This window comes from Salmo trutta, chromosome 34 (assembly GCF_901001165.1).
Source record: "Salmo trutta chromosome 34, fSalTru1.1, whole genome shotgun sequence".
Lineage (NCBI taxonomy): Eukaryota > Metazoa > Chordata > Actinopteri > Salmoniformes > Salmonidae > Salmo > Salmo trutta.
In genome coordinates, this window is record NC_042990.1 from 18494757 (window position 1) to 18513336 (window position 18580).

The 18580-nt window shown below is 45.5% G+C and overlaps 1 protein-coding gene across 5 annotated transcripts in view; it reads right to left on the minus strand.

The window, feature by feature from the left end:
* The window catches only part of trappc9 (trafficking protein particle complex subunit 9), a 282398-nt gene that overhangs the window by 174545 nt on the left and 89273 nt on the right, over nucleotides 1-18580 (minus strand). For all 5 annotated transcript variants that reach the window (XR_003871657.1, XR_003871656.1, XM_029732083.1 and 2 more), the window contains one exon: nucleotides 4247-4399. Coding sequence is in view for 3 of the 5 variants with exons in the window: in XM_029732083.1 (XP_029587943.1) it covers nucleotides 4247-4399 (153 nt within the window). In the remaining 2 variants the exon portion in view is untranslated. The remainder of the gene's footprint in view (nucleotides 1-4246; nucleotides 4400-18580) is intronic.

Sequence of the window (18580 nt, forward strand, 5' to 3'; positions counted from 1 at the left end):
ACCGCCATAAAAAAGCCAGACTACGGTTTGCAACTGCACATGGGGACAAAGATCGTACTTTTTGGAGAAATGTCCTCTGGTCTGATGAAACAAAAATAGAACTGTTTGGCCATAATGACCATCGTTATGATTGGAGGAAAAAGGGGGATGCTTGCAAGCCGAAGAACACCATCCCAACCGTGAAGCACGGGGGTGGCAGTATCATGTTGTGGGGGTGCTTTGCTGCAGGAGGGACTTGTGCACTTCACAAAATAGATGGCATCATGAGGTAGGAAAATGATGTTGATATATTGAAGCAACATCTCAAGACATCAGTCAGGAAGTTAAAGCTCGGTTGCAAATGGACAACAACCCCAAGCATCCTTCCAAAGTTGTGGCAAAATGGCTTAAGGACAACAAAGTCAAGGTATTGGAGTGGCCATCACAAAGCTCTGACCTGAATCCCATAGAAAATGTGTGGGTAGAACTGAAAAAGCGTGTGCGAGCAAGGAGGCCTACAAACCTGACTCAGTTACACCAGCTCTGTCATGTGGAATGGGCCAAAATTCACCCAACTTATTGAGGGAAGCTTGTGGAAGGCTACCCAAAACGTTTGACCCAAGTTAACCAATTTAAAAGCAGTGCTACCAAATACTAATTGAGTGTATGTAAACTTCTGACCCACTGGGAATGTGATGAAAGAAATAAAATCTGAAATAAATAATTCTCTCTACTATTATTCTGACATTTCACACTCTTAAAATAAAGTGGTGATTCTAACTGACCTAGGACAGGGAATTTTTACTTGGATTAAATGTCAGGAATTGTGAAAAACTAAGTTTAAATGTATTTGGCTACGGTGTAAGTAAACTTCTGACTTCAACTGTATATATCAACGTTTGGAGTAGTGAGGGGCAGAGGAGAAGAATCTCTCCACTCCATCCATTATTCAAATAATCACCGCTATTTTAGTCAGTTAATTTGCAAATCAGTTCCAAATACCGATCTCAAACCTCCAACACTTTAAGGAATTATTTCAAGTGCTTTTTACAGTATGACAATCAGACAGTGTCACTCAAATGAGCCGAAGGACAGACACAAAATAGATCATATCAATGCAGACAGACAGGGAGGGAGAGAGGGGGAGAGGGATAGCAATAGAGTGAGAGAGAAAGTATAACGATCAGAATGCTTCTGACACACCAAGCATGCCGCGAGCTGTAATTTATTCTCCTAGAAAGAGGGAGGAAGCGAGAGAGAGGTAGGGAGAGAAAGAGATGGAGAGAGATGGAGGGAGAGAAAGAAGGAGAGAGGGAGGGAGATGGAGATGGAGAGAAAGAGATGGAGAGAGCGGGAGGGAGGGAGAGAGAGAGAGATGGAAGGAGAGAAAGAGATGGTGAGAGAGAAATAGATGGAGAGAGACGGAGAGAGAGGGAGAGAAGAAGAGAGAGAGAGAAAGATGGAGAGAGGGAGGGAATGAGAGATGGTGAGAGAGGTAGGGAGAGAAAGAGATGGAGGGAGGGAGAGAACGAGAGAGAGGGAGGGAGAGAAAGAGAGAGGGAGGGAGAGAAAGAGAGAGGGAGGGAGAGAAAGAGATGGAGAGAGAAGGAGGGAGATGGCGAGAAATAGATGGAGAGAGGGGGGAGGGAGAGAAAGATGGCGAGAGAGGGATGGAGAGAAAGAGAGACAGAGAGAGATGGAGGGAGAGAAAGAGATGGAGAGAGATGGAGGGAGAGAATGAGATGGAGAGAATGAGATGGAGATGGAGAGAGAGGGAGGGAGGGAAAAAGATGGCGAGAGAGGAAGGGAGGGAGAAAGATGGAGAGAGAGGGAGAGAGAAAGATGGAGAGATGGAGAGAAATAGTGAGATGGGGAGGGAGGGAGGGAGGGAGCCGCTAGCTGTTGATGCTTATCGCCAAGCCGAATGTGCAGCTCAAGAGGTGAAGGATCCATTCAATTCCCACACAGGGCCAAGGGCCTACTTTATACATGCACATTCCAGCTGTCTGGGGTCAGTAAATGGAAGCAGCCTTGAATGCCTCAAAACCATTTCTGAAGTGCTACCACTTAGGATGAAAGGAAGGCGTTATTTATACTATTATAGGTGCTCTTTCACAACAAGACGCCCCGATGTCGTCATGAAAATAAGTTGTCTTTACCTGGCTATGACAGAGACCGCTTTGCTGTAACGAGTCTTCTCAGCCACAAAACCAGTGAATGACATTATTATAAACAGAAAAATAAGTCTTTAAGACGTATTATGCCACATTGTTCTCTCTGGAGTGCTCTTTCAATAGTTTGCAGTGAATTCAAATTCAATGCAATTCCAAACCTCATCAGGCATATTAGCACACTGTATGTTTGTGCAATACTTAACCAACCCACAGCGCCAAGCACCACCACCACTAAATTAGCCAAACAATAAAAATTGTAATAATCCTCAGCAGTAACCATGTTAATGCAATTATGAGGGGAAAAAACGATGTATTAGGACTTGGGAGTAGCAGATGCACTATATTTACAAAAGTATGTGGACACCCCTGCGATTTTGGGTGATTCAACAATTTCAGCCACACCCGTTGCTGACAGGTGTATAAAATCGAGCACACAGCCATGCAATCGCCACAGACACTCCAACATTGGCAGTAGAATGGCCTTACTAAAGAGCTCAGTGACTTTCAACGTGGCACCATCTCAGGATGCCACTTTTCCAACAAGTCTGTGCGTCAAATTTCTGACCTGCTGGCGCTGCCAACTGTAAGTGCAGTTATTGTGAAGTGGAAACGTCTAGGAGCAACAATGGCTCAGCAGAATGGACCGCTGAGTGCTAAAAATCGTCTGTCCTCGGTTGCAACACTCACTACTGAGTTCCAAACTTCCTCTGGAAGCAACATCTGCAAAATAATTATTTGTCAGGAGCCTCACGAAATGGATGAAGCAGCCGCACACAAGCCTAAGATCACCATGCGCAATGCCAAGCATCAGCTGGAGTGATGAATCATGCTTCACCATCTGGCAGTCCGATAGACAAATATGGGTTTGGCAGATGTCAGGAGAACGCTACCTGCCCCAATGCATAATGCTAACTATAAAGTTTGGTGAAGGAGGAATAATGGTCTGGGTCTGTTTTTCATGGTTCAGGTCCCTTAGTTCCAGTGAAGGGAAATCTGAACGCTACAGCATACCATTACATTCTAGACGATGCCCCTGTGCACAAAGCAACGTCCATACAGACATGGTTTGTCGAGATTGGTGTGGAAGAACTTAACTGGCCTGCACAGAGCCCTGACCTCAACCCCATCAAAATTGGGATGAATTGGAACGCTGACTGCAAGTCAGGTCTAATCTCCCAACATCAGTGCCCAACCTCACTAATTCTCTTGTGGCTGAATGGAAGCAAGTCCCCGCAGCAATGTTCCAACATCTAGTGGAAAGCCTTCCCAGAAGAGTGGAGGCTGTTATAGCAGCAAAGGGGGGAACAACTCCATATTAATGCCCATGATTTTGTAATGAGATGTTGGACGAACAGTTGTCCAGATACATTCGGTCATGTAGTGTAAGATCCAGTAGAACATAGCATCGGTCCAGAACGTCACCAACAAAATACACAATGGTTTCACAGGTTTTTTGTTTAAGGAAGCCCTGTTTGCTTTATCTCCTTTATTCAGGGGCAATAATTACTGCCCCGCTAATTAAAACATTAAAACTGTATGTTAAATAGCCTCAAAGATAATGATTGAAAGTCAGGTGCAGAGAGAGAGCGAGCGCGAGAGAGAGAGAGCACTGAGTTAAACACCTCCGTTCAGCTCCTATTCTCCTCTGATATCTTCTCATGCATGCAGGAGCAAATCACATGGGAGAAAGACTACAGAGAGAAAGAGTGAGAGACCGAGAAAGGCAGACGACGGCAAAGAGAGAAATCAAGGTGAGAGAGGAGTCTGCTGTTTGCATGGTTACCTCTGTTGAATGTTGGATGAGTCTCAACACACCTCTCTGGAACACTCAGCTACTGGCTAGGGCAGGAAACCCAGACTCAACTCTGCATTCAGTTCATTTTGAACCAGTGCTATGGGGTCATGGAGCTGAGAACCCAATGCTCTCCAGAAAGGCAAACCCAAAATAGATAAATAGAAGTGTGCTCTATTGGGAATACCTGCCTAAAAGAGTTTAGCTTCTACTGGTTTCAATTGACAATGTTGGTCGGAGAGCACCTGGATAATGTTGTTTGGGAGACCTTTGCGGCCCATCTGGAATTTAAACCACTCACCATCGTTGAGGTCCTGTAGCAGGTTCTCTCCTCCAGAGAAGTCCAGTCTGACTTTGATGTTGACGGTGAGAGTGACAGACTGGCCTGGCTTCAGAGGCAGCTGAGACACCGCCTCGTCTAGGTCCCAGCTCAGGAACTCTCCAAACAACTTCTCTACAGGAAACAATACAACAAGACAACGAATAAAGTAGTGCACAGAGAACATCTTCAGAGTCAGACTTTGTGGAGACAACAGGCATAGATAATATATATATTGAGAGAGAGAGGAGAAGTAATGAAACATTATACTCTAAGAATCTCAGGACAACCTCTCGGAGGTAGTCAATACCTCATTCTTCGTATGTATTTGAACCTTTATTTAACTAGGCAAGTCAGTTAAGAACAAATTTGTATTTACAATGACGGCCTACCAAAAGGTAAAAGGCCTCCTGCAGGGACGGGGCATGGGATTAAAAATAAAAATACATTAAACAAAAATATAGGACAAAACACACATGAGAGATTACACTACATAAAGAGAGACCTAAGGCAACAACATAGCATGGCAGCAACAAATGACAACAACATGGTAGCACCACAACATGGTAGCAGCACAAAACAGGGTACAAACATTACTGGGCACAGTCAACAGCACAAAGGGCAAGAAGGTAGAGACAATGATACATCACACAAAGCCGCCACAACTGTCAGTAAGAGTGTCCATGATTGAGTCTTTAAATGAAGAGATGGAGATAAAACGGTCCAGTTTGAGTGTTTATTGCAGTTTGTTCCAGTCGCTAGCAGCAGGGAACTGAAAAGACAAGCGACCCAGGGATTTAAAGAATAATAGTATAATAATAGTGCCCTTCTCAACTCACGTCTAAACTGTCCAAACTTTGTTATAGAAACAAAGACTGTTTGTTCTTGAAAGAGTAAAAGAGGAGAGTCCTAGTGGACTCTCTCCCAGCACTTATTGGACCACAACAAACAAGATGTTCCTTCAGCAAAAAAAATGCATCCTGAGTTTTTTCCTGAGTTGCACAGTTTTTGCACAGAAGCTAAAATGAATAAGAAAACAATACTGGGTGGTAACTTTCAAGTCTAGTTGGATCTTAGCAGAGCATGACAGGGAAATGACAGGGATAAGACAACTTTACATGGTCTAACATTTTCAAAACCAGGAAATAAGCAGGATGCCATCGCCAGTGTTTGTACCAACAGGTAATTGAAATGAAATTTGTTCTGCATATGTAAGCATCTAGCTGCTGACACAGACTGATCTGGAGCTTATTGCGCTGCTGGCCATTTCAGCATCGAGACGAGAAGATTCATAGTATTACTTGCATATTATTGACATTTAGAGGGCATCCAATTCCGTGTGTGTGCCTTCATGTGTGTCTACATCACAGCGTAAACCTGCTCATCTGATGTTTCGAGGCTGAAACTATGACAACCCTGGGTGAAAGGTTAATAGCTGCCAGTTGGTGGTTGGCAGGTCAGCTAACTATCATCACTCAACAATAGCAGTGTTGCACTCCGTCCGTCCGTCCGTAAGACTAAACAGGCTGATTTATGTTGAATGTTAAACCCTGCAGGCACCTGAGACTTACGGGTGAGTCAGCTGCTGCCACTTGAACCAGGCTGAATGGATGAAGGGAACAGAACAGCAAATGAATGACGCATCAACTGAATAACCCATGTGGCTTTGTCTTAAACAGGTGTGCTCTACAGTGCACTGTAGCACCCGCTGGGTTCAAAGCAACAGGCTGGTAATACACTAACCAAAGCAGTCTCGCTTATTTTACTCTCTATCCTTCTTTATGTCTTTATTTATATTGTTCAGTCTCCCTCTTCTTCTCTCTCTCTCGCACTCTCCCTCTCTCATAGGTAATTGTTATTTTTTATTCTGTTCATTTTGCTGCAGTGATTAATGACAAAATACTGAAATTGCTAAATATTCCTGGGATGTTATGCCAGTGACCAGCAGCCTAAAAATACCTGCTTACAGTTCTCCATTTGCATTTATTTTTGGTAATACCAATTACCCCACTGAAGACATTCTTTAAAAAAGTGTACTTGGTCATAACATACTTTATATGGGCAAATTAAATGAATAGACTATAAAGGAAAGTTTCACATCTTCCTATGTCTGAGGGGGGTTTTAACCTTCCAGACTTGTGTAGTGAGTTGATACAATTGAAAGGATTTTACTTGTGACATATAGTTAAATGCCCTAAAGAGGAACAATGGGTACCGTATTGAAGATGCACATGTTCATACCCAGAATATTGCTGTGTCTATTTCCTAAGGATAAAGCTAAGAACATGAACAACTTTCTAGTTAAGAACATTATAACAATATGAAGAAAATGAAACGTATTCTACAAGACGCAATATCACTCCCTAAAAGCACAACGCTATGGAACAATCCTTGGATAGATTTTCAGAATTAACACATAAATTAGTCTACATGGAAAACTAAAGGCATAGAAACCGTAAATAACTTGGTAACAAGAAATACATTTATTTCCATGACAAAAAGTTACATATCACGAAAGCCAGGTTTCCTCCAGATGTGACACTTGGCATTTAGGCCAAAGAGTTCAATTTTGGTTTCATCAGACCAGAGAATCTTGTCTTTATGTGCCATTTGGCAAACTCCAAGCAGGCTGTCATGTGCCTTTTACTGAGGAGTGACTTCCATCTGGCCACAATCCTGTCTCGGAGCTCTACGCATTTGTTCGACCTCATGGCTTGGTTTTTGCTCTGACATGCACTGTCAACTGTTGGACCTTATATAGACAGGTGTGTGCCTTTCCAAATCATGTCCAATCAGTTGAATTTACCACCAACTCAAGAATACTCAAGGATAATCAATGGAAACAGGGTGCACCTGAGCTCAATTTAGAATCTCATAGCAAAGGGTCTGAATACTTATGTAAATACGGTATTTCTGTTTTTTATTTGTAATACATTATGAAAAATTCCAAAAATTATGTTTTTGCTTTGTCATTATGGGGTATTGTGTGTAGATTGATGAGGGGAAATTTTTTTTAATCAATTTTAGAACAAAGCTGTAACGTAACAAAATGTGGAAAAAATCAAGGGGTCTGAATACTTTCAGAATGCACTGTATATATAGCATTTTTATTTTATTTAACCTATTGAGACGGGAAAACATGTTTGTTATGAAGCTGATCATGTGCTCTTTATGACATAATGTTACAATTAGGTGAACAATTTCTGTTACCTGGATGTGAGGTCAGAGACCCATTTTGGCTCTTAGACGATAATGAAAGACGCATGAATGGACTACAGGTACATTTGCTCTCTGACCCCGTCATAACACATCAGCATTATTACATCTATCCTTCGATGTTTTATCCAGGCCTTAGATCTTCAAGCACTGAGCCCTCACATATACATGGGGGAAGAAGCCTTTCCATTAGCTTTACCTGGTCCATTGAGAGAGGAAAAACATGACCAGAAGGTATGTTGTAGTGATTGTTTCTTAGTATGCTTGGTGGTGGTCATCAACATGCTACACATATCTAATGTTTTGGAGAAACGTAGACTGCAGGGAATTGTTTAGGGATGTCAATGTTGTGGGCATTCGCCGCATTACCCACATATGAAAGCTATGCCTAAGTATTGAAGCATACTGAGTAAGGCGAGATAGAGAGAGACAGAAAGAGAAGATGGAGAGCAGACAAAGATAGAGAGAGCAGAGAGAGAGCAGGAAAAGCACCTCTAAGCCAGACAGCTACAGCATGCTAGAGTGGGTTGTGTCTGAACACCAGGTGACCTGCTTAGAGCAGGGCTGAGGCCAGGGCCGGAGGCCAGGGCCAGGGCAAGCCACCATACGGCTGCCTGGATGCAGCTGGAGCCAGTTCAAAGCAGCACTATTTTTAAAAAACAATTGTAGGGAATAGGGTGCCCTCTGGAATACAACCTAAGCAGAGACAGATACACTCAGTTGGAAGAAAACAAACATAACCTCCAAAGCTATAAATGTACCATAGCAAACTTACAGTGGTTTAGTATTCTTGACAGGTGCAAAAGTGATGTGAGAATCTCTCTGTGGCTGAAATCCCTGTGAATGACAAGGCCCTAATAGCTCAAAATGGATGTACTTTAGTAATCGGGCATGTAGGTATCATCAAAAATAAACGGTGGATGACTTTACTGAGCTGAACATGGACATGGGCATGCTGGGTGTCATAGTAAAAAAACTGAGTTTGTGTACAGTCATGGCCAAAACTTTTGAGAATGACACAAATATTAATTTGCACAAAGTCTGCTGCCTCAGTTTGTATGATGGCAATTTGCTTATACTCCAGAATGTTATGAAGAGTGATCAGATGATTTGCAATGAATTGCAAAGTCCCTCTTTTCCATGTAAATGAACTGAATCCCCCCAAAAACATATCCACTGCATTTCAGCCCTGCCAAAAAAGGACCAGCTGACATCATGTCAGTGATTCTCTTGTTAACACAGGTGTGAGTGTTGACGAGGACAAGGCTGGAGATCACTCTGTCATGCTGATTGAGTTCGAATAACAGACTGGAAGCTTCAAAGGGAGGGTGGTGCTTGGAATCATTGCTCTTCCTCTGTCAACAATGGTTACCTGCAAGGAAACATGTGCCGTCATCATTGCTTTGCACAAAAACGGCTTCACAGGCAAGGATGTTGCTGCCAGTAAGATTGCACCTAAATCAACCATTTATCGGATCATCAAGAACTTCAAGGAGAGTGGTTCAATTATTGTGAAGGCTTCAGGGCGCCCAGGAAAGTCCAGCAAGTGCCAGGACCGTCTCCTAAAGTTGATTCAGCTGCGGGATCGGGGCACCACCAGTACAGAGCTTGCTCAGGAATGGCAGCAGGCAGGTGCGAGTGCATCTGCACGCACAGTTAGGCGAAGACTTTTGGAGGATGGCCTGGTGTCAAGAAGGGCAGCAAAGAAGCCACTTCTCTCCAGGAAAAACATCAGGGACAGACTGATATTCTGCAAAAGGTACAGGGATTGGACTGCTGAGGACTGGGGTAGAGTCATTTTCTCTGATGAATACCCTTTCCGATTGTTTGGGGCATCCGGAAAAAAGCTTGTCCGGAGAAGACAAGGTGAGCGCTACCATCAGTCCTGTGTCATGCCAACAGTAAAGCATCCTGAGACCACAGTGGGCTCACTCACAATTTTGCCTAAGAACACAGCCATGAATAAAGAATGGTACCAACACATCCTCCGAGAGCAACTTCTCCCAACCATCCAGGAACAGTTTGGTGACGAACAATGCCTTTTCCAGCATGATGGAGCACCTTGCCATAAGGCAAAAGTGGTAACTAAGTGGCTCGGGGAACAAAACATCGATATTTTGGGTCCATGGCCAGGAAAATCCTCAGACCTTAATCCCATTGAGAACTTGTGGTCAATCCTCAAGAGGCGGGTGGACAAACAAAAACCCACAAATACTGACAAACTCCAAGCATTGATTATGCAAGAATGGGCTGCCATCAGTCAGGATGTGGCCCAGAAGTTAATTGACAGCATGCCAGGGCTGATTGCAGAGGTCTTGAAAAAGAAGGGTCAACACTGCAAATATTGACTCTTTGCCTCAACTTCATGTAATTGTCAAGAAAAGCCTTTGACACTTATGAAATGCTTGTAATTATACTTCAGTATTCCTTAGTAACATCTGACAAAAATATCTAAAGACACTGAAGCAGCAAACTTTTGTGGAAATTAACATTTGTGTCATTCTCAAAACTTTTGGCCACGACTGTAGAATCTCAGGAGTAAGTGGAGTTATTGTGTAACCCTAACACACCAAATTCAGAAGACTTGTGATTGACAAACATCCACGTTTTGGGGGGTGAAATAAACTGCTCTTCAGGTAAAAGAGTTAGAAAGGGCACTGGACCATTAGAGCCTAGTAAGATACAGCCAATGAAATGTATAATGCACTTCAATGACTCAGTGTTAGACACATAGGAACATTCTGATCACCAAAAAGGTGACAAGGTAGGGGGGCCATGAAATATAGATTGTCTTAATGACAGAGCCTGAAATATTCATAGAAGTAGAGACTACACTGCAATAATTAATGGAGAGAGAGAGAGAGAGAGAGAGAGAGCAAGCAAGTGGCACCAACTGTGCGGCAGAGAAAGAAGGATGGAGAGAAGGAGAGATGCATATAGAGAGGGGAATGAAACATGACTAAAGAGAAAGAGATGGAGAGACGGGGGAGATAAGGGAAAAAAACAAAGCTATTAATCTCCCCATGTTGACACCCCAATGCCTTATTCAACAGGTAGGCTAGCCAGCAAGAGTTGGAACTAGTGATGTAAGCCCTAGTGTTATCATCAATACAAAAAGACACTCCCTATTTTCTAGATGTCTGAGATACAGACCATCATCTCTCTATCATGCTAACGCAGAGAGAGCATGCAGAGTTCAGCCTAACATCCACTTGAATGAATGAGTGCTTCTAAGAGCGAAGCAATATCTAATTCCAGGGCACTACAATCATTGAAGTCATGAAAAGATTTGTCAAACGTTAGTGAACCCTCAACACCCTGTTGGTGATGAACAGAAAACTGTGCATTGTTTTCATCGCTGATGAATCGATCACTGATTGGCCTTTCATACTGACAGCCCTTACTCCATCACTGTCACTCTAGCTCTGAGCTGCCACAGGTCTAACACACTCTGTCACTCCCGCTGGTCCACGTCCTACACTCTAGCTCTGAGCTGCCACAGGTCTAACACACTCTGTCACACCCGCTGGTCCACGTCCTACACTCTAGCTCTGAGCTGCCACAGGTCTAACACACTCTGTCACACCCGCTGGTCCACGTCCTACATTCTAGCTCTGAGCTGCCACAGGTCTAACACACTCTGTCACTCCCGCTGGTCCACGTCCTACACTCTAGCTCTGAGCTGCCACAGGTCTAACACACTCTGTCACACCCGCTGGTCCACGTCCTACACTCTAGCTCTGAGCTGCCACAGGTCTAACACACTCTGTCACTCCCGCTGGTCCACGTCCTACACTCTAGCTCTGAGCTGCCACAGGTCTAACACACTCTGTCACTCCCGCTGGTCCACGTCCTACACTCTAGCTCTGAGCTGCCACAGGTCTAACACACTCTGTCACTCCCGCTGGTCCACGTCCTACACTCTAGCTCTGAGCTGCCACAGGTCTAACACACTCTGTCACTCCCGCTGGTCCACGTCCTACACTCTAGCTCTGAGCTGCCACAGGTCTAACACACTCTGTCACTCCCGCTGGTCCACGTCCTACACTCTAGCTCTGAGCTGCCACAGGTCTAACACACTCTGTCACTCCCGCTGGTCCACGTCCTACACTCTAGCTCTGAGCTGCCACAGGTCTAACACACTCTGTCACTCCCGCTGGTCCACGTCCTACACTCTAGCTCTGAGCTGCCACAGGTCTAACACACTCTGTCACACCCGCTGGTCCACGTCCTACACTCTAGCTCTGAGCTGCCACAGGTCTAACACACTCTGTCACTCCCGCTGGTCCACGTCCTACACTCTAGCTCTGAGCTGCCACAGGTCTAACACACTCTGTCACTCCCGCTGGTCCACGTCCTACACTCTAGCTCTGAGCTGCCACAGGTCTAACACACTCTGTCACTCCCGCTGGTCCACGTCCTACACTCTAGCTCTGAGCTGCCACAGGTCTAACACACTCTGTCACTCCCGCTGGTCCACGTCCTACACTCTAGCTCTGAGCTGCCACAGGTCTAACACACTCTGTCACTCCCGCTGGTCCACGTCCTACACTCTAGCTCTGAGCTGCCACAGGTCTAACACACTCTGTCACATCCCGCTGGTCCACGTCCTACACTCTAGCTCTGAGCTGCCACAGGTCTAACACACTCTGTCACACCCGCTGGTCCACGTCCTACACTCTAGCTCTGAGCTGCCACAGGTCTAACACACTCTGTCACTCCCGCTGGTCCACGTCCTACACTCTAGCTCTGAGCTGCCACAGGTCTAACACACTCTGTCACACCCGCTGGTCCACGTCCTACACTCTAGCTCTGAGCTGCCACAGGTCTAACACACTCTGTCACTCCCGCTGGTCCACGTCCTACACTCTAGCTCTGAGCTGCCACAGGTCTAACACACTCTGTCACTCCCGCTGGTCCACGTCCTACACTCTAGCTCTGAGCTGCCACAGGTCTAACACACTCTGTCACTCCCGCTGGTCCACGTCCTACACTCTAGCTCTGAGCTGCCACAGGTCTAACACACTCTGTCACTCCCGCTGGTCCACGTCCTACACTCTAGCTCTGAGCTGCCACAGGTCTAACACACTCTGTCACTCCCGCTGGTCCACGTCCTACACTCTAGCTCTGAGCTGCCACAGGTCTAACACACTCTGTCACTCCCGCTGGTCCACGTCCTACACTCTAGCTCTGAGCTGCCACAGGTCTAACACACTCTGTCACTCCCGCTGGTCCACGTCCTACACTCTAGCTCTGAGCTGCCACAGGTCTAACACACTCTGTCACTCCCGCTGGTCCACGTCCTACACTCTAGCTCTGAGCTGCCACAGGTCTAACACACTCTGTCACTCCCGCTGGTCCACGTCCTACACTCTAGCTCTGAGCTGCCACAGGTCTAACACACTCTGTCACTCCCGCTGGTCCACGTCCTACACTCTAGCTCTGAGCTGCCACAGGTCTAACACACTCTGTCACACCCGCTGGTCCACGTCCTACACTCTAGCTCTGAGCTGCCACAGGTCTAACACACTCTGTCACTCCCGCTGGTCCACGTCCTACACTCTAGCTCTGAGCTGCCACAGGTCTAACACACTCTGTCACTCCCGCTGGTCCACGTCCTACACTCTAGCTCTGAGCTGCCACAGGTCTAACACACTCTGTCACACCCGCTGGTCCACGTCCTACACTCTAGCTCTGAGCTGCCACAGGTCTAACACACTCTGTCACTCCCGCTGGTCCACGTCCTACACTCTAGCTCTGAGCTGCCACAGGTCTAACACACTCTGTCACACCCGCTGGTCCACGTCCTACACTCTAGCTCTGAGCTGCCACAGGTCTAACACACTCTGTCACACCCGCTGGTCCACGTCCTACACTCTAGCTCTGAGCTGCCACAGGTCTAACACACTCTGTCACTCCCGCTGGTCCACGTCCTACACTCTAGCTCTGAGCTGCCACAGGTCTAACACACTCTGTCACACCCGCTGGTCCACGTCCTACACTCTAGCTCTGAGCTGCCACAGGTCTAACACACTCTGTCACTCCCGCTGGTCCACGTCCTACACTCTAGCTCTGAGCTGCCACAGGTCTAACACACTCTGTCACTCCCGCTGGTCCACGTCCTACACTCTAGCTCTGAGCTGCCACAGGTCTAACACACTCTGTCACTCCCGCTGGTCCACGTCCTACACTCTAGCTCTGAGCTGCCACAGGTCTAACACACTCTGTCACTCCCGCTGGTCCACGTCCTACACTCTAGCTCTGAGCTGCCACAGGTCTAACACACTCTGTCACTCCCGCTGGTCCACGTCCTACACTCTAGCTCTGAGCTGCCACAGGTCTAACACACTCTGTCACTCCCGCTGGTCCACGTCCTACACTCTAGCTCTGAGCTGCCACAGGTCTAACACACTCTGTCACTCCAGCTGGTCCACGTCCTACACCACACCTTCCCCAAACTCGGTCATAGGAACCACAAGGGGTCCATGTTTATGTTGTTGCCCTAACACTACACAGTTCATTCAAATGATCAAAGCATGATGATTCCTTGATTATTTGAATCAGCTGTGTAGTGCTAGGGCAAAAACCAAAACATGGACCTCTTGGGCTCCTGTAGACCGAGTTTGGGAAACGCTGTCCTACACACAGCTGCCCAGGTCTTATACGGTCGGTCCGTAAGAAACGGGGCGGAAAAGAGATGTATAGAAACAGTTGAGTAACATTCACTGATAATTAATACACACTCCATTAAGCTATATATAGCCTGCCAATATACCACTAAAATCAGTCTAGTGGAAGCAGGCAGCCTCACTACCACCCTGTTCACACTGTGTCTACTGCCCTCTGTGGATTGAACTCCTCCATGTCTCTACTGCCCTCTGTGGACTGAACTCCTCCATGTCTCTACTGCCCTCTGTGGACTGAACTCCTCCATGTCTCTACTGCCCTCTGTGGACTGAACTCCTCCATGTCTCTACTGCCCTCTGTGGACTGAACTCCTCCATGTCTCTACTGCCCTCTGTGGACTGAACTCCTCCATGTCTCTACTGCCCTCTGTGGACTGAACTCCTCCATGTCTCTACTGCCCTCTGTGGACTGAGCTCCTCCATAAGTTCCTACCTCAACCACTTCTCTCTCTTTCTCATAGTTGGCTGCTAAGGCCAACTGTACATAGACAGAAATGTTAACGTTCGCTTTTCTACAGATGCCTTTTCCCTATTGTGAAGAACTGACACCATCTGTCATTAATCCATTTGTCATAGTGAGGGAGGGAGGGACACTGGGAGCTAGGGTAAACACAGACTACCCTGTAGAGGAGCAGAGGACAGAGTTGCCAGGACAACTAGCAGTATATGATGAAGTAGGTCCACTAGAGAGTGGTCGGGTCAGGAGAGGACAACACCAGGACTGGTCTGTCTGTCTGCTCTGGTGACCCCTTCAAAAGGTCCTGAACAGTCATTCTGAAAATTACTTTCTCTCTAATGGCCAACTACCAAGAAGTGTAAAAGACAGGCTGAGTTGGCGGGGAGCTTATATTCATGAGCTCGCCTTGACTGACAGCTCTTTGAAACGCCTATGTCAAGCAACTTGGATGCAGTGAGCAGTGTCGCAGTAAAATCATCTCAAGCAAATTTGGTGAAACACAAAGCAACTCAAACATTGAAATTGCATCAGTGATGTCATTTTTATATATATATATATATATATATATACATACACACATCTCCAGTATGACATGTCTCTTGTGATGCTTTTCACAGCAGCACTGACGGATGTGGTGACTTGACAACTGCGTTGGAGTTTTGAACGGCCCTTCCCCCCCATTTAGTTCCATGCTGGCTGAAGACCTAGCTAACCAGTAACTAGCTAACACCAGACACAGATGAAGACCTAGCTAACCAGTAACTAGCTAACACCAGACAGATGAAGACCTAGCTAACCAGTAACTAGCTAACACCAGACAGATGAAGACCTAGCTAACCAGTAACTAGCTAACACCAGGCACAGATGAAGACCTAGCTAACCAGTAACTAGCTAACCAGTAACTAGCTAACACCAGACAGATGAAGACCTAGCTAACCAGTAACTAGCTAACACCAGGCACAGATGAAAGGGAAACATAAGTATCTTTGCCATAGATGAATAGTGTAAACTTTTAATTATATTTGCTGACACCTTACATTTTGGCACCAGTAGAGTAGCTATCTAGCTATATAAACCATGCCACTCTGCAAACACACCTTCTCCGATGTTGGTCACAAGGTGGTACTTGTTAAAATTAGGTAAGAGAATATCATGTTACCATTGGTTTATTCAAATGAAGTGTTTGACATGGGGGAGCAGTAACTTTATGATGAAACTGTATGTAGATGCAGTCATTTTTCATATTTTGATCTTGTTTCCTTCAAATATCATCACATTTGATGAAAAACATGAGTTTGACTGTTCATGACCTTTAACACAGACACCCTGTGACCTGCCTATGACAATGATGATAGAAGCAGAGAATGAACGGATTCACGCATGCACACACCATCTGCTTGTGCTGGAGTGTCATCTGGCATCACTATGGGGGGAAAAAAACACACCAATTCAGCATCCTTCATCTACCTGGAGACATAGAGATTCTGCCTGGGGAAGTAGCCCGAACAGAGACAGCTAGCTAGATACACAATATACTGTATAGTGTCACACACACAGTATGACCATAGACAGATCTTGGGAGAAAACATTGCTGACAAAACCAAATATTTTTTCCTCATTGTGTCAGTCCATAGTAGCACGCTCTCCATGAGAAGGAGAGAGCTGTCATGTTTGGGATAGCAAAGAAGACTGAGTGGAGACATCAATACAGGAAACACACCAGGTAGCAACACAGCGAGTGATGACTCACTAGGACAGGGAGAGGTAGCATGGTGACACCATAGTCACACTATGTATTTCCACACTTCATCTGACGCAAGAATGCTTCATCAGAACGTAACTAGGTCTACAATCTCTACCCGGCCGAGTCGGTGAAATGATTATCGTCAAACCCCAAATCAGGTATAACAGGCCTACTTCAGCAAGTGATTCATCTTACAAGAAAATAAATACTGATATTGGCTACATGAATCAGTTTGAACAAGAAGGAAAAATTGACATCCCCTATGAACCTTTGTATTCCTTGTTAATCCCTCTTTTAGTAGAATCTTGAGAATAATGGTCCTCTGTAGCTCAGTTGGTAGAGCAGGGCTCTTGCTACGCCAGGATAAATGCTTCTATTGCCAGGCCCACCCCCACTAAAAATGTATGCACACAAGACTAAGTCTCTTTGGATAAAAGCATCTGCTAAGTGACATATTATTATTATTATTATTATTAGAAAAAACAGAAAATGAATACGGTTTGCACCAAATGTGCAGAGTGCTTTAGTTTAGACGGCGACGCTCAAACCAGAACTTCAGACCCACTGAGATACTGTATGTAAATGTAGGATTTTAAGTCTTTGCTATATCTCCATCACTCTGCATGTAATAATGCTATACAGTTGTTCCTAAAGCAATTAGGACACAATGGCTGCCAACAAGAGACAACTGAGAAGTGGGCTCTCACTAAAAGGCATTTGTAGTATGATCCATGGCACTGCTGTGCAATTAACAGGCCTGAGTACATCATGCCGAGCTCCATGTGGTGTTCCCTCTCTGAGGCTACACCGTAGGGTTTTGGCTGAGCTGCCGTGGGTAGCAGCCCATGTGTGTGTGTGGGTGTGTGTCAAATCAAATAAGCGTGTATTGGTCATGTATACAGATTTGCAGATTTGCAGATGTTATCGCAGTTGCAGCGAAATGCTTGCTTAGCAAAAATAAATAAAAACGATACACATCAAAACTAAGTTATATAGGATGAGCGATGACTAGAGCACAGTACTGTATATACACTGAACAAAAATAAAACGCAACATGTAAAGTGTTGGTCCCATGTTTCATGAGCTGAAATAAAAGATCCCAGAAATGTTCCATACGCACAAAAAGCTGATTTCTCTCAAATATTGTGCACTACATCCCTTTTAGTGAGCATTTCTCCTTTGCCAAGATAATCCATCCACCTGACAGGTGTGACATATCAAGAAGCTGGGGGCAATAAAAGGCCACTCGAAAATGTGAAGTTTTGTCACACAACATAATGTCACAGATGTCTCAAGTTGACGGAGCGTGCAATTGGCATGCTGACTACAGGAATGTCCACTAGAGCTGTTGTCAGGGAATTTAATGCTAATTCTCTACCATTTGGCAGTACGTCCAAGCAGCCTCACAACCGCAGACCATGTGCATGGCGTCATGTTGGCGAGCGTTGTGCTGATGTCAACGTTGTGAACAGAGTGCCCCATGGTGGCGGTGGGGTTATGGTATGGACAGGCATAAGCTACGGACAACGAACACAATTGCATTTTATCGCCGGCAATTTCAATGCACAGAGTTACCGTGATGAGATCCTGAGATCCATTGTCGTGCCGTTCATCCGCCGCCGTCACCTCATGTTTCAGCATGATAATGCTCGGCCCCATGTTGCAAGGGTCTGTATACAATTCCTGAAAGCTGAAAACGTCCCAGTTCTTCCATTGCCTGCATACTCACTAGACATGTCACCCATTGAGCAGGTGTGGGATGTTCTGGATCGACGTGTACGACAGCGTGTTCCAGTTCCCGCCAATGTCCAGAAACTTCGCACAGCCATTGAAGAGGAGTGGGACAACATTCCACACGCCCCAATAAACAGCCTGATCAACTCTATGTGAAGATGATGTGTGGTCACACCAGACTGGTTTTCTGATCCACGCCCCTACCTTTTTTTAAAGGTATCTGGACCAACAGATGCATATCTGTATTCCCAGTCATGTGAAATCCATAGATTAGGGTCTAATGAAAGTATTTCAATTGACTTATTTCCTTATATGAACTGTAACTCAGCCAAATCGTTGAAGTTGTTACGCTTATATTTTTGTTCCGTATACATATCTAGTGGGTGAAACAGTATGTAAACATTATTAAGGTAACCAATGTTTAATGACTATGTGCATAGGGCAGCAGTCTCTAAGGTTCAGGGCAGGGTACTGGGTGG